The sequence below is a fragment of the Apis cerana genome, linkage group LG1, assembly GCF_029169275.1.
Source record: "Apis cerana isolate GH-2021 linkage group LG1, AcerK_1.0, whole genome shotgun sequence".
Taxonomy (NCBI): Eukaryota; Metazoa; Arthropoda; class Insecta; order Hymenoptera; family Apidae; genus Apis; species Apis cerana.
In genome coordinates this window covers 23749923-23767080 of record NC_083852.1, presented here as the reverse complement: position 1 = coordinate 23767080, position 17158 = coordinate 23749923, and the positions used below count along the sequence as shown (strand labels likewise).

Here is a 17158-nt window from a genome sequence, read left to right as displayed (position 1 = left end):
ATATTTAAATTTTCAATAAGATGTTGTTCATTTATTTCATGTTCATTCTTTTGTTTTTTAAATATACTAATCATTACAAAATAAAATTTATATATAATATATATACATAATAACTAATAAAACATAATTTAAAAAAAGACAAGTTAACGCGCGGTGAAGGGAAGGCGCGAATGATTTTCTACAGGTAGTTTAAAAATGGCGACTGACAGGTACGCGTTTTCTCGCGTGTACGGTGCCGCGACAAGATCAGACGCAACGTGATTTTCATTAAATTAAAAGCAAGAGATTCATTTAACTTCTTTAGTTCAATTTTATTTAGTGGAATCATTGCATTGAAAAAACCTTACAAATTATGTTGCGTTTTCATCAATCAACACGGTGACTTTCTCTCTCAGTTACATTGTATTCGTGAGATTCAGCTGCTTAGTCTTGGCATGATTAAGATTTTTTGCCTTCATCTCGTCTGTTTTTTGAACTAACGAAAAAGAAAAAAACGAACGAATGAACGAACGAACGAGCAAACTTCCGCATTCCACTGCATTGCGAACGAATAAGTGAACGAACAAACGATCACTTGCCAATGTGAGTACATATCGCGATTTGACACCCCCCCTCCTCAGTCCTAGAACAGATTTCTTTCACTTACATTAACTTTCGAGTTACAATCGCGAAATGGCAAACATATTTGTATTTTCGCTTATAATTCACTTTTATTATTATTTTATTCATCATTAATATTATTCTATCGCTCTTTTTGTCTTTTACATTCGCTTATTTTGCTTATTTCATTTTTTATGTAAAAATTATATTATTTTGTCTATATGTCAAAATAAAAAAAATAAAATAAAGAATGAAAAAATAATGTCAAACAATACAATACATTTGGAGATATTATATTTTTTACTTAAATTTCAAATCTTTTAATAATTAAATAGCTCAAAGTAGTAGTATAAATAGATTATATTATAGATTATGTAGAATAAGAAATAAGAATTCAATTTTATATTTTTTTTATAACATATCACTATATATAATTTTATAGTTTTTAAATTTATTTTTAAAATTATTTGTTAAAATTATTTTATTTCCTTCATTAAAAAATTAGTTTTATACGAAAATCAATATAATATATAATATATAAATATGTAAATTTTTTAATATAATTTTTTAATTAAATATTATTTAAAAAATTATAAAATTTATATAAAAAGTTTTTCATAAATAAACTCTTTTAAAATATTAAGTACAAACATATTTTTTTCATAAATTTAAAAAAAATATATAATGAAAATATATTTAAAAAAAACTGCAAACTTATTACTTGTTATGTGATGATTCAAATGAATATTCTGAAACATTTATGTAAATAATGTATGTTTACTTACTTAAGTACTTGATAAATATGAAAAGTTTTGGATAAAAATATGATATCATTCATGATCAAATACCCAATGAAAAAGCAGCTAATTTCATGCAGGTTTTGAATCTGAAAAAGCAAAACTTGATATTATATCAGAATGATGTCTAGTCTTTGTCGCAAAATTTTAAAATATCTTGGAATGTATTCATGGCTTTGTAAATGTAAAGGTAATCTAATTAGCATCCAAATTTTTTTTTATAATAATATTCCTATTAAAATTTCTATTTCACTATTTGTAACATTATATTATTATATATTTAGATATATTAAATACATTATTTATATTTATTTAGATTTACAATATTAATATTATATATTGTAAATTTAAATAATACATATGAAGTAAAATATAATTTATTTATTTATTTTTTTTTTTGAGTAGGTAAATACAGTTGTAAAAATTACAAGCATATAGTCATGGAACATTCTGATTTAGTAGCAGAAATGGTACATATAGAAAGGTTAACAACTCAAGAAAGATTGCATTTAGCTCGTCTCAAAAGACTTCAGCAATTAAAAGTATGGCGTCAACGTGAAAAAGAATGGATGCGACATCAAACCAGACATACAAGTAATAAACGTCATATATATTTTAGTGATAGTGTAATGCTTTTAGAAGCTGCAGCAAGAAATGATATTGATGAAGGTAATATGATATAATTTTCATTAAATTTTTTTATTGTATTCAATTTAATTTAATATATGAATCAGCATATTAATAGATACATATTTTAGTGAGACGACTTTTAAAAAAAGGAGTAAATCCAGATTCAACAAATGAAGATGGATTGACAGCTTTACATCAATGTTGTATAGATGATAATGAAGAAATGATGAAATTATTAATTGAATTTGGAGCAAATGTTAATGCAGAAGATAGTGAAAAATGGACACCATTACATGCTGCTGCTACTTGTGGGCACTTACATTTAGTTAAAAATCTCATTGTTAGAGGTGCTAATTTATTAGCTGTTAATGCAGATGGTAATATGCCTTATGATATTTGTGAAGATGAAAAAACATTAGATTGTATAGAAGGTAAGAATATTAGTATTTTTAATGAAAAATTATTTTAAAAATTTAAAATAAAAATATATAAAAAAATATATAAAAATATAAAAATAATTTCTTTTTATTTATTTATAATCATAGGTGAAATGGCAAGACGAGGTGTTACTCAAGAATTAATAGATGAAACTAGAGCTTCAATTGAAGTTCAAATGTTAAGAGATTTACAAAATATAACTTCTATAGGTGGTGATTTAGAATATAAGGATCATCAAGGTGCTACACCTGTATGTATACTAAATTATTATGATCATTTATTTCAAAAAGTAACCATCAATGATTCTTTTGTTTTTTTGAATTTTAGCTACATATTGCAGCTGCAAATGGTTATTTAAGAGTAGTTGAATTTCTTCTAGATCAACATGTTTCAACTGATGTTGAAGATAATGATAAGTGGCAACCAGTTCATGCAGCTGCTTGCTGGGGTCATGTATGAATTAAATTATATTATATATTTATTAAATTAACTTTATTTAAATTAACTTTATTTTCTATAATTATTTTAATTTTTTTTAGTTAGAAGTTCTTGAGTTATTAGTACAAAATGGAGCTGATTTAAATGCGAAAAATAAACATGATGAAACTCCAGCTGGTAAAAATATTCATATTCAATAAAATTTAAAAAATTATTTTTTATATAAAAAATATATTTTTTAAAATATTAATGAAAAATAAAATTAATAATATCTTATAAAATTTTAGATATTTGCGAAGATTCAGAAATTAAAGAAAGAATAGTGGAACTTAAAACGGAACAAGAAAGTAAACGATTACGCGAAGCACAGGGAAGACGAGTACGTAGATCTCAAAGTATAAATACGCGTACTCAAAGCGTAAGAAGAACTTCAATAAGAGATAAAGTTTTAACTACGAAAAAAGATGCTCAAGAAGAAGCTCGACTTAGATTACAAGCACAACAGGTAGAAAAAAAAAGTAGATTTTTATTTTATTAATTTTATAATATTAGAAACAAATTGAAATCAAATAATAAAGGAATTACATATTTCAGACATATGGTGGTTCCACTACTAATGTTCCACAATCAGAAAATGAAGCTAATATACGAGAAAATATAAGCAGTGAAACAGATAATAATGCACCACCAACTGCTGTACGTAAAGCACCTGAAGGAAAGGATAATGAATCTTTCCTTCATGAAGACGTCGATAAAGAATCAGGTATATTCCAAAATATGTTAAATTCACATTGGTTATGGTTAAGTAGAATCCTCTGGTAAATAGTAATTTTGTGCATAAAATTGTGCAAAAAAATACGTGTCATGTCCATATAATCTGTGCATTTGGTCGCATAACTCGACCTTGTTAACGTTGTATAATAATCATATTTTTATATTTATTATGTGCTTATTATGTTTAAAACAAAGCATTTATCAAAATTTTTTTTTATAAAAAATTTTTAGTGATTCAAAAAAATTAATTAAAAACAATTAAAAATCAAAATGATCAGTTATTATTATTTTAGTATAAAATTTTATTATTATTAATATAATAATTTTTACTATGAATTATTTAAAAAAATATAGTATCAATCATTTATCAGCCTTTTCTTTTTTCTATTACTACTGCGTCGTGCTCCTGAATAATTGCGAGGTCAGTTTTCTATGTCACTTTCTTATTTCTTTAAACGTATTTTTGAACATAACGTTTTATTATTTTTTATCTTTTAATGACATGGTTGTACGTTTCGAAATTTTCTCTTATAAGATTGAATTATTTTTACATGTTTTGTGTATACATATGTTTTCTCTTTGATAATATCTTCCTAGTATAAAAATCGAATATTTTGTTGCAAAAGCTAAATTGCATTGGCTTTTTTTTTTTAGTACTTTCTTGCTATTTCAAATAATATGTTAGCATTTGGCAAAGCTTATTGGTTGTTATATGCGAAGAAATATTATAATAAGTTTAACAGTTAAAAACCAAGTTCTTGTAATATTGTTTTTGTACTTAATACAATTTAGAATATTTTAAGCTTAAACGCACATCTACAATACACTAATATTCCCCATATACTGTAGGATCAAGATAACTTGTATTATGTACTTTTAATATAATATTTCCTTAACATTACTTTATGAAGTAAATAAAATATTACAAATATAGCTTTATTTGATAATATCATTATCTATATTCAATATTTTATCAAACAGATCAAATAGATTTGAATTTATATTATAATGGATGAATAATTAATATTCAATGAGCACTTTCATATATATATATATATATATATATATGTGTGTGTATGTATATGTATATGTATATATGTATGTATATATGTACGTATATATATATATATATATATATTTACATATCATACAAAAACTGTTGATGAAATAAAAAATTAAACATATCGAATTATTTTAATACATGTATACTAGGTTTGTGAAAAGTTCTGTCATTTTCCTTATTTATTCAAACAATCAAGAATAATATAATTATTGCTATTTATTATATAATATATAATATATAAATTTTTAAAATAATTCATAACTTATTTTATATTTTTATTTTCTATTAATTTCATTTTGATAATATATAATATATAACAAATATTTACATTTTTATTTGCAATTTTATGTATAATCATTTTATAATTTAATGTTTATACAATAAAAAATCCATCAATAATAAATATCAATAATAAAATCAATGTTAAAAAAAAAAATAGAACTAGAACTTTTTCACATATCTAATGTTATGCTAATAGTTAATTGTATTCACTCAATGTTAGTTATGTATTCGCGTAATGTGTCTTCCTGTCTTTTAGTTTTATCGCTAAATGATAAGATCGTTACGAGGTCGGTTGTGTCACGACATTTCATATTACTATAGTTATTAATAGAATTCTTTTATAAATTCTACATCAAATCGATCACATTGATAAAATTTAACACTATTATTAACCATTATATTTGCTTTCAAACTTTAAAGAGTTTAATATGATATAATTATGAACTTTTTTTAATTTTTTTAATAAATATTTAAATCTGTAATTATTGCTACAAAAATATTAATATAGAATATTCATAGTTAATATTATATAGTATGTTTGTTATTATTTTTTAAAATAATTAAAATTATAACATTATTAAAATATTTGTTATTTGCTATTATGATTAAAAAAATGTTACTTTTTATCTTATCTAAGTTAAAAGCAGCAAAATTGAGAAATGATTGATTTGAAGTAATATTATTCCATTATAATGAAAAATATGTTTGGACATTGACACAGCTTAAATTTATATTAATTTATATTTTTAGGACAATTAAATTATTTTAATGTTCCAGAGAATTCAACTATTATTCGTTTTGTACTTATTTATGTATATATTTTTATTTATACAAGTTAATACATATAATAATTAAATTGTAAACTAAATTTTTTATTTTGTATAATAAAAAAATTTTAATGTAAATTATATATGTTTGAATATATTACTTTTAAAATTTTAAAGATTTAGTTTACAATATAATAAATTAATAAACAAAGATCCATCGTTAACGGAATAAAAAAATTAAAAAAATTGTTAAAATTTTCTTCATTCTTTTAAAGTCTTTTAAAAATATAATAAATGTAATAGAAGATAGGAAATGAAAAAAATGTTTATGTAAAATATAGAAAACATATTTCTGGAACTCCATCATGCAATGTTTTTAATGCTTATTGCTAAAGCATGTGCCGCTTAGCGCATGGCAGCTAGTTTCCACACTAGTTGAGTTTCTTTTGAAGTGCCATTTCAGTGTATGAAAAAGGGAATTAGGTGGAGGGTAAAGCAAGGTGGAATGGAATGAAAGGGAAGGAAAACAAATTTCACGTGAATCACAAGGAACAGAAGTAGCATTGGATTTACATGTTTGCCTCAATAGTGACAGGGTCCGACTCACCGGTCGGTAATCAGCAGCAGATCTACGCATCAGATGGTGACACCAATGGCAAGATCAACATACACGTCTCGGTAGTTTTTGTCAAATCATTATCGGACTTGAAGAAACAAAGAGCACAAAATCGGCATATATCTGCTGGATCGATAGATGCCAATGGAAATGGTATTCCTGTGTCGCCTATCTCCAATTCAGAACTCAATACTGGCAGAGATTTTCAACGATTCACCGGAAATACTAGTGATATTGTCGGTGATAATCATTCCGAAAAAAGTTGTTGTGCTGTCATGTAATTTTTTTTTTCTTTTTCATCATTTTTCTTTACAATTCATTTAATTTCATTTAATCTTATTCTGTATAATTTTAATATGTTTGTCAGCATATACTCGAAGCTATGTATTTCTATCATAGAAAATCGTAGATAACATTGTATCAAACAAATGAGATTTCGATTTTAAAAATTATGAATTAACATTTTCATCTTATTTTTTAAATATTATATATTTTTAAATTTTAAACAATTCTATTTATAGTGGTTTACATACGATTGCAAAAGAATATCGTATGGAATCTTGATCTTAATAATATGCTTACGAATTCGAGATACGAGATTATATAGATTTCTAATATGTATTGTATTTATAAGCGAATATTTAAATAATTATTATAAGAAATAATTTTAATTAAATTTATAAGTTTTTTTGAATATGTACAGAATTCTATTTATTACAGCATAAAAATAATGTATATTTCAATAATTTTTAAATTGTAAATTACGTAAAAAAAACACATTTTTGCAAATAATATGTATGATATCGTATAGAATATTTCTCGTGTTTTTTATAAAGATGTTAATTATAAATAGTATTTTTTATATTCATTTAGATATACATATTTCTATGAATACTTTTATTTGTAAATTTTAATGTGTGCCGTTATTCTATATTCTATAGTATATATCCTATGTTTTTTCTTAAAAATATATCGTGAATCATATAATACTCAATTAATATTAATTTCATGTCCTATAAATGTTTATTGCATATGATTTTGCATCAAAAATTTATATTTTAAAACTAAAGAAAATATCTTTAATAGTCAAATTTACGAATTAAATTTTAATTAAATTCATATAAATATTTTTTTTTACTTCATATATAAAAAAGTTTTCATATATTATATATATATATAATATATTATATATATATATATATATATATATATATAAACACATTAAACATATTATGTAAAAATAGATAATAAAACAATATTTTTTTTAATAAAATAAATTTTTTTCATATTTACATAAAATTTTTATAATCTATATTCATTTCAATAAATTATATTGAAATATAAAATGTAATTTTTTATTGTAAAAATATGATTTAAAGTGTTTTAAATATACACACTATTGTAACACTGCTTTTTTGAAAATATTTGAACGTGATAACCACATGATGGTCATGTTAGTCAAAAACTGGTTAAATTTTCGAAGAATAAAACAATTGTGAATAAAAGTAAATATATAAAATTTATTGTTTTTTCATTGCACTAGATATTTATAAAATCAATTTATTTAATTGAGCGAAATATTTATATTCTACATGAATGATAAATGTTCAATAACAAACTTATAAGATTCTAAATCGATTGAAAAATGATTTAAATTATTTTATTTTCTGTCTTTAATAGCGATAAAGTTAATAAACCATATGAATGATTCTTCTTTCAGAACACTTATCGATAGGCATTTCTATTGAAGATGGTGACATCAAATTTAATCCTCTTGCTACGTAGAAGTTTAGTCGTAATCAGCTATCGCTGCTTGGTATGTCATATCACTGCACTACTTTATGATATTTGTCAATTAGGTTGCTTTTGTTTAGATTTATTATGTTATTAAATTCGATATTTTTTATGATTGTGAAATTGTGTATGATCAAATTTGTGCTTGTTTCATATTTAAAATAAAAATCAAATTATTCTAATACTGTTATGTTTCAATAAAAATTGGCAAATTAACAAATTACATTAGATATTATTTATCGGTGCAAATATTTAATACATAGAAAGTAACAGATATGATAATAACCTCTTTATATGATCAATGTCGTGATAACACCGCTTTTTTGAATTGTAGCTGTCGAGCTACTGAGCTTAGCACGCATGGTAGAAAGATTACGTCAGTCGGTCCAGCAATTGTTATCTAATTTAACGAACACATGTGGCTTCAATTTTCTGATGCAACTCACATGAAGAACTTGTCGAACTCTGTTAAATTGACAATTAACATATCCTATATATTATGAGATTCGACATCGATTGATGACATCGTATCTCTCACAAGAGAGGTTAATATTGATATTTTTAGCTACATTCTTTGGATCAGTATTTTAAATTATATGCGTTTTATTTTTAAAATATTTATTCATACGTATTTATGTAAAATAAATACGTATTAATACATCTCAATAAATTTTTATTAATTATTATTAATTTTACTAAATCCTAGTTATTTACTAAATAATTTATATTATATATAATATTACATATGTATATAATATATGTATAAAAATATAAAAATTTTAATGAAATATGATAAAATAAAAATAAAAACTATGAATAACAATTACCATCAGAAATATCCTATATGAAGTTCTCTTATGTGAAATTCAAAATACAATTTTTACTATTATTAATTAGCGCTATAATGAAACGTACAGAAATACTAGAGCAGCAAAATTAGCAAATTAAATTGATGATTGAAACAAAAGCAACGATTTATGTGTAAAAGAATGGAGTGGGTTCGTAATATATTGCAGAGTAGGGAAAAGAGAAAGAGAAGGGATAACGTAGATAAAAAGTAGAACTGCTGAAGCACGCGGTAGTCTCTTGTGTTCTTTCAGTCACCAACGAAATATCTTTCGTTGAATTTGGAGTGAATTTTTATTTGTACTTTTATTTCTTCATTTATTTTTTTTTAAATAATTTTCTTTTTTATTGTAGATTAAGGTAAATTATTTTTTTAATATTATTCGAAATTTATTTTATTTTTGATTTATTTTTGTATAATATTTCTATAAAAATTAAAAAAATATTATTAATATTAATTAAAATATCGTATCAATAATATAAGTTAATAGATTAAATTATTTTTGAATTCACATTATTTTTTTATGAATACTAATTTTTTACTTTAAAATTCTTTTTATTAATCGTCTAAATCGTTTTCAATAAAATTTGAAGCATAAATTTAAATTTGTTTTGTTGGATTATTTTTCATTTCATATAAAATGATTTATGTAAGTAAATAATTATTTAAATCATTTAAATTATTTGTCATTTATTTAATAAAATTATAGATTTTTGTTATAATATTTGATTTTTCAAATTAGACATTTAAAATCTAGTTGTACTCTTTGTATATAACTTTCATTTTCATTTCTGTTTTTTTATAAATAATTATTTTTATTTAATTATTCTTAATAAGAAGTAGGACAAATTCTAAAAATATTTTTATAAATCTTTCATATTAAATAAAAAAAATATAGAAAAATTATAATAAATTGTTTATATAATTTTTTTCGTATTTTTTAACAGAAAATTTATAAAAGTTCTTTCAATATCTAAATGATATTGAAAAATATTTAATGATAATATATAATAAATCCTTTGTCGATTACGTATTATCGTGTTAATGTGATTGAACTAGATAGACATTCTTTAATCAAGTACATTGTAGTTGATGAATAGTATTTTAAGTATCTTGTTAGATATATCAATAAATTCTCAAGTATTTTTTTATAATTCTATTTTTAATATATTCAAATAGTTAAAATATGAAAATATAAATGTATATTTTTCTAATAACTTCGTAAAAAAATTTAAGAAATTTAATTTATATAATTTTTATTATAGAAAAAAAATTAATATTTTATTTAATTCAAAGATAAAAAAGACTTTTACATTTTAAAAATAATGGTATTGCGAAATAACACGTTTGAAAGCAATATTAAAAACAGAAACGAGGTAATCAAGTTATATAGTTCACCCTGTATATTCCTTCACGCTTTTTTTGTACACGCGTCAAGTCCGTAATTTATACATAACGGGTGTCATGAAAGAATTATTTCTAATCATAAAAATATGAGATCAATTATCAATAAACGAAATAATTTTTTAAATAAACATAAATCTTCAAATAGAGACAATATTAAAATATTGTAATTATTTCTAATTACTTTCATATTTTTATTCATATCTTTTTTTATTTTAAAATATTCAATATAACAAACTAATATTATTTAAAGATGATAAATTCTATTAATATTGAAAAATCTAAAAAATGAAAAATTGTTATAATATATTAGAAATTGAAAGGAAAATGATTTTATTTAATAATATTTAATAGAAAAATAACATTATTTAGTCACTTTAAATCATTTTCAGTGTAACCGTTACTTACGTGTAACAAGTTTCACATTTTTTATCGGATCAAATCAAAATAACATCATGATGATATATGAATTGAAAAATTTTTTCTTATATAGAATAATTAATAATTTAATTTATTTCATTATTAATATTTTAATTTATTTCATTTAATTTTATTATTTATATAATTTTCTGTTTTTATATTCTTCTATATAATTCTATTCGTTTTATGATAGTCGAACAAAATGCCAGGACAATTCGAAGAAATTCAAGCAAAACGCGCAACATTTGGAATGGGATGTTTCTGGGCCGGTGATTGTTTATTTGGCGTTTTACCCGGTGTAATTAGAACTTGTGTTGGATATGCAGGTGGACAAAAGGAATCACCAACTTATAAAAATATGTATGTTTTATTTTTATTTTTCCATATTATTTTTTAATAGAAATCTCTTTGTATTTGTTGTATCAATTTTTTTTTATTGGCAGGGGTGATCATACGGAAGTCGTTGATATTGAGTATAATCCAAATATTGTATCATATTCACAATTACTTGCTTTATTTTGGCAGAATCATGAGTATGGTCTTACTACAAAAATCAAGAGACAGGTAAATATAACTAGTCTCATATTAATTTTTACTTTCGTTAATTATATAAAAGTATTATATTTATATTATTGCTTTTAGTACATGTCATTAATTTTGTATCATGATGAAGAACAAAAATTATTAGCAGAAAAATCACGTGAACAAGAGCAATACAAACATACAGATTTGATTCTTACTGAAATTAGAAAATTCGAAAAGTTTTATCTAGCAGAAGAGTAAGTACATGTTATAATTTTGTAAAATTTTTTTTAATAGAACTTTATAGAAAATTTATAAAATTTTTTAATAAATTTTTATAGAAAAATATAAATTAAAAATTAATTTTAAATTATTGTGCGTATTTTAATAGTATTATTACATAAATTCCAACAATTATTAATATTTACAATTATTTATTATAAATTAATTTTTATTAGATTAATACATATACATATCGATAATATATTTTCGACATATTTTAATGAATTAAAATATTTATACAAGTAATTCTTATTATTTTTAAATAATTTAATTTATTATTGATTTATTAGTTATCATCAGAAATATCGACTTCGAAAACATCCATGGTTAATGGAAAATACTGGTCTCACTAGTGATGAGCTTCTTCGAAATTCACCTCTAGCTGCTAAATTAAATGGTTACATCGCTGGTGCTGGAACGCTCGAACAATTTAAAAAAGACTTACCTAATCTTGGTTTAAGTGAGAAAGCTGCGAAGTATTTAGAAAAATATGTGATTGAGAATCAAGGAAATGGTTTATATTGCTAGCTATAATGAATATTTAAGAATTTTTCATATATTTATCCTAGTACACACTGAATATGATATATTTTTTCGTAAAAACAAATTTTAAAATCTGGAAAAAACTTTTTTATGTGGTTCTAGTTTCTTGTAAACTGTATTTGAAATCTCTCGCAAATAAGTCTTGAGCTCGATTTTAAAAACAGATTTCGCTCGATAAATATCTTTTGTTAGTATTAATTTTCTTAATTTCTATAATTTTTACCATAGTGTGTAAGTTTTATTATTCAACAGGATATTCATTACATTATATTTCATGCATAATACAATAATGACATGACATATTTGTTTGTTTGCTCAGCAATATTGGAATATGTTATTTTTAAACAAAAATTAAAAAGAAATTTACAGTAAAATAGGCTGTGAAAAGTATATATAGATAATATTGTTTGCAATCATTTGTTTTTTGATTACTTCGCACATTCTATGTTTTATAAGTTTATTTTTTTTTTATTTCAAAAAGAAGCAAGTATGAAGCATACAATTGAAGTATGTTTTTAAATTGTTTGAGTTTAATTTTTCGCATAATTACTACTTTATATGACAAATATCATTTGTTAATTACAAATAAGAATATAATTATGTAATATTTATTATGAATAATCTTATAACCACAAGTATTAGAAAATGTATATAATTTCAAGACAACTGCGTTATTAAATACGCACGCTCATATACTTACATGTGGTCGTATGAAATATATGTATACATATGTATAACAATGTGATGTGCATCTAATTCATTTCCATAATTCACTTGTTTTTTTATACTTGTTATTTATGCATATAAAATAATTTTACATGATTTTTGCATTATAGAAATCATTAAAATATAAAAATAACAATTTTATTTATATCTTAAATTTATTTTCCTCTTGTTTTGTTGAGATTAGATGTATTACAATTTTTAGATACAGATTTAAAATGTTTTTTTATTAATTTGTATGAAAACTTTTTTTAATTAAAAAAAAATCAATGACTAATATAAAAAAAAATATACTTAGTCAGATAATAATTAAGAATCACGAAATATGTTAATAATTTTTTTACTTAATTATTTCTATGTGAACAAAAGCAGATTAAAATGACTAATTAAAGCAGAAATCAGAAATCGGAAATCTGAATTGAATAATTTAAAAGTATTTATGAATGATTAATAAATACAAATATGTATGCGTATGCAAATATGCAAGATTGCTTTATTTTTAAAGATTGTTATCTTTATGATATTTTTTACAATCGAATGTGTAATTATGCCATTTTGAATATTCTGAAAACCATAACACGAATATGAAATAAATTATAATTGTTAATTTTTCAGCATACTTATAATTATTTTTGTAAATAAATATAAAAAAATTTACGGAAAATTTAATAGTTTAAAAATTATAATTTTGTATAAAATTTTCAATAAAATTTTTTCCAAATATGTATTTAGTTATATTTAAAGGTTATATGATATTTCTTATTGTATTTTTTATTGCATCTTTATTATATGCAAAAAAATGTGACGTAAGTATCAGATTTAAGAAAAAATTAAATATTTAAATTTTATATTTGATTATTTTTTTAATTTCTATATATATTCATTATTTTTACTTTTCAATATAATTTTCAAAAATAAAATAGTATTTATTTCATTTTATCTAAAATTTTTTTATTTGCAGTATATTTGTGATACCAATGATTGTAAAACATCCATAAATTATTCAAATAATTTGCCTGCAATTAAATTTTGTACAAATAAAGATATTTCTACAGATGTTAATTTTTCAATAATAGATAACTTTCTTGGTAAATAAATATTTATACACAAGAAAATTTTAAGTATTCATAAAATTTATTTATATTTTGTATATATATATATATAAAATATAAATAAATTTTATTTATTTTATGTATATATCTATATATATAATTTATTATATTTATTATATATATATATATAATTTATTAATATATTATATTATAACATGTATTATAGGTATCATACAAATTAAACTTAAACCACCAAAAAATATATGTAAATATGAGCTTATTTTATTAGCAAATGAATCAATCAATGAAAAAAAATGTATGAATTATAATTTTAATAATTCATATAAAAATGAAATACATAGTAGAAATATTATATGTTTTGTTTCAAATAATAACCAATATCAGGTATTAGTACACAATTAATACACATATACACATATATAAATAAATTTTAATTTGTTATAATTGTTATTAATTTTTCTAAAGAATTTAAAAAAAAATTGTTTTTAGAATACTGGAATACTTGTTCCATATATATTTACAGCATGTTATTCTGTTCAATTTTCTGTTAATTTTCAAGATATAAAAATGATAAAAAATAATAAATTTTTAAAAACTAATTTTGAAAAAACAGATATAGAACCAATATTGCAATGTACATATGAATATATCGAACTTAATAATACAAACAAGTAAGTTTATATTATGATCATTTATAAATAGATTTATATAAAATGTTTTTAAATAGAATTTTTTAAAAAAATGTAAAAGATGGGTATATTTTGATATATATTCCCCTATACCCATAATTACAGTTCAGATAAAGTTGGGTATATTGTACAATGATATTTGTTCTTTTAATGAAGAAGATGTTCCTGGTGGTTATTGGAATTTTCATCTTTTGGTAATTTAATTATTATAATATTTATTGTTTTATATTTTCTAAAATATAATATAATATTTAATCATTATATAAAATATATAATTAATTAAAAATTTTATAGAATATATATAATGAATAATCTTATAATGTAGTAATATAAATAAAATATTATGATTATTACTAAAATTCTTATGTGATTTATAGGATAATTATTTAGAAAACAATAATCATAACTTAAATATAACTTGGGTAAGTTTTATATTTGATATTTGCATAATTAAATTTTATCACTTTAACAAATAAAAAATAAACTATTATAATTTTAATATTATAATATTTATTAGCAAACAAGTCTTGAAAAAGCCAACTATTGTGCTACAATATATTTATGTGATGATATAAGATATAAAAGTAATACTTTATGGTCACCACTTCATAAATGTTTTTGGCATAAAAGTAAGTAAATTAGTAAGTAATGTAGTCATATTTATGTATTTTTCTTATTTTTTTAAGCAATAATAATTAATATTCTTTAATTTAAATATAATTTAATAATTTTTTTATATATATACTTATTTTATTTATAATCATATATGATGAAATATAATAAAAATTTTGTATATAGGTTGTCAAAATATAAATACAATATTTCACAATATTCCAATCAACATTAATTTTGATAAATTTTCTTATTTCCCAATTATTATTATTATAATTTTATTTACAATTATTGGAATTATATATCTTATCTATATTATATATATTTATAAAGTAAGAAAAAATATTTCTATAAAAATATTTTTAATCATAAAATTATTAGAACTAATAAATACAATATATCAAATATTTTATAGGATATTAAAAAAAAGGTAAAATGGGAAGATATTAATATAAACAGAGATATTGTATTGCTCTATACTAAAGGTCCTGAATCATTTATGGCACTAATGACAGATTTTCGAGAGACACTTAGTCAAGTTTGTCAATGTATTGTAAGTTATTTCCCACTGAAAGTTACATTATATTAATATAATAAAGATCATTAAAAATCTTTTCTTTTAAAACATACTTTTTATGTACAATTTTATATATTTTACAGGTGCATGATTGGCATAATGGTATAGAATGGAATAATGTAGCTAAGATTGGTGCTTTTGATTGGTTTGCAAAAATGCTTCACAATGAATGCCATGTTGTTTGGATAGATATTCCAATATTACGTTCATTAATTACACAAAATCTTAACAAAAATAATAATTCAGAACAATATAATTTAATAAAAATTGGTGATTTCCGTGACATTGAACTTCCCATAATTTTTAATTTATCTAAACGAAATATTGAACAATCAGCAATAAATCAGTCCAAACATTTTATTGTAAGGTTAGTATAAATGCTATTGTTTGAATCAAAATATTTGTATTATTTTTTCATATTTTATAGATTAAAAGAATTTGAAAATTTTGAAAATGATAATGATCCATTTATTGATTTGTCTCCACATATGCGATATGTTTTACCACAAGATTTAAACTTACTGTGTTCTAATTTGTAAGTTTTCAATATTTAATAATTTCAATAATTTTAATCAATGATATATTTTTAAAAATTATATATAATGAAAAAATATTGCTTATAAAGACACTAAAAATGTTAATATTCTATTATGATTTTTATATATCAGTGATATATATAAAAATTATTACTATATTATTACTATATTATATATATTAAAAATATAATATATATACATTTTTTTTAGATTAAAAATGGATAGATAGTTATTTAAATATAACATATGAAAGACAAAATTTTATAATAAAGCATTTAAATTATATATAATTAAATATATAAGATATATAATATATATAGATATATAGATATATAATTTGCTAAATATTATTATAATTTTTATAATTGTAATAAATAATAAAAAAAAAATTGAGATAAAGTAAAAATTAACTCAATGCTATTTCTTAAATACCTTGAAGACTTTTTGAAAGTAGAGAAGATAAAATAAAATAAGAATTCATAAGATCAACATTATCTCTTAAATATTTATAACAATGATTTTTCCGAAACATATCTGACATTCAAGAGATGGCGCTAAAGATAAATTCTTCTATATCTCTTTTTTTTTTTTATTTGCTATTCTTTATATACTCGTTTGCGGCATTCTAGAGATGGCGCTAATTTCAATATTTTTTACCCTATTTCTATCCCTTTTTCTTTTGCTCTTGTTTATATTTATTTTACAAAATTTATACTTATACGATTGTGTAT

The 17158-nt window shown here is 21.1% G+C and overlaps 3 protein-coding genes and 1 long non-coding RNA gene across 8 annotated transcripts; 3 read left to right on the top strand and 1 right to left on the bottom strand.

The window, feature by feature from the left end:
• The first annotated feature begins 442 nt into the window (after positions 1-442).
• On the top strand, positions 443-7394 carry LOC108002083 (protein phosphatase 1 regulatory subunit 16A). Of its 3 annotated transcripts, none has more exons than XM_017063518.3 (10): positions 443-582; positions 1478-1587; positions 1803-2066; positions 2156-2458; positions 2573-2715; positions 2793-2918; positions 3005-3080; positions 3191-3408; positions 3498-3666; positions 6379-7394. In XM_017063518.3, exons 2-10 carry the CDS (start codon positions 1518-1520, stop codon positions 6684-6686), a joined length of 1677 nt encoding a protein of 558 aa, XP_016919007.1. In that variant the 5' UTR covers positions 443-582; positions 1478-1517; the 3' UTR covers positions 6687-7394. The 3 variants fall into 3 exon arrangements, with proteins under 3 accessions (XP_016919007.1, XP_016919010.1, XP_016919008.1); XM_017063521.3 differs by having other exon boundaries at positions 4104-7394; XM_017063519.3 differs by lacking the exon at positions 1478-1587.
• A 725-nt stretch (positions 7395-8119) lies between these two features.
• Positions 8120-12957, top strand: LOC108002086 (peptide methionine sulfoxide reductase). Of its 3 annotated transcripts, none has more exons than XM_017063524.3 (5): positions 8120-8221; positions 11064-11230; positions 11314-11434; positions 11513-11649; positions 11965-12957. In XM_017063524.3, the coding sequence occupies exons 1-5, from the start codon at positions 8156-8158 to the stop codon at positions 12200-12202; spliced, it is 729 nt and encodes a 242-aa protein (XP_016919013.1). In that variant the 5' UTR covers positions 8120-8155; the 3' UTR covers positions 12203-12957. The 3 variants fall into 3 exon arrangements, with proteins under 3 accessions (XP_016919013.1, XP_016919016.1, XP_061942703.1); XM_017063527.3 differs by lacking the exon at positions 8120-8221 and adding an exon at positions 9247-9405; XM_062086719.1 differs by lacking the exon at positions 8120-8221 and adding an exon at positions 9280-9695.
• Positions 12958-13451: 494 nt separating this feature from the next.
• LOC108002089 (uncharacterized) lies at positions 13452-16833 on the top strand. The gene is made up of 12 exons (XM_062086685.1): positions 13452-13746; positions 13902-14028; positions 14219-14397; positions 14503-14684; positions 14764-14896; positions 15080-15124; positions 15220-15331; positions 15501-15646; positions 15730-15867; positions 15975-16258; positions 16319-16426; positions 16638-16833. Exons 1-12 carry the CDS (start codon positions 13663-13665, stop codon positions 16654-16656), a joined length of 1557 nt encoding a protein of 518 aa, XP_061942669.1. The 5' UTR covers positions 13452-13662; the 3' UTR covers positions 16657-16833.
• LOC133667520 (uncharacterized) lies at positions 15349-16083 on the bottom strand. Its single transcript, XR_009833214.1, has 2 exons — positions 15945-16083; positions 15349-15882 (listed from the first exon to the last, which is right to left on the bottom strand). It is a non-coding gene; the product is annotated as an uncharacterized LOC133667520 (long non-coding RNA).
• Positions 16834-17158: the final 325 nt, after the last annotated feature.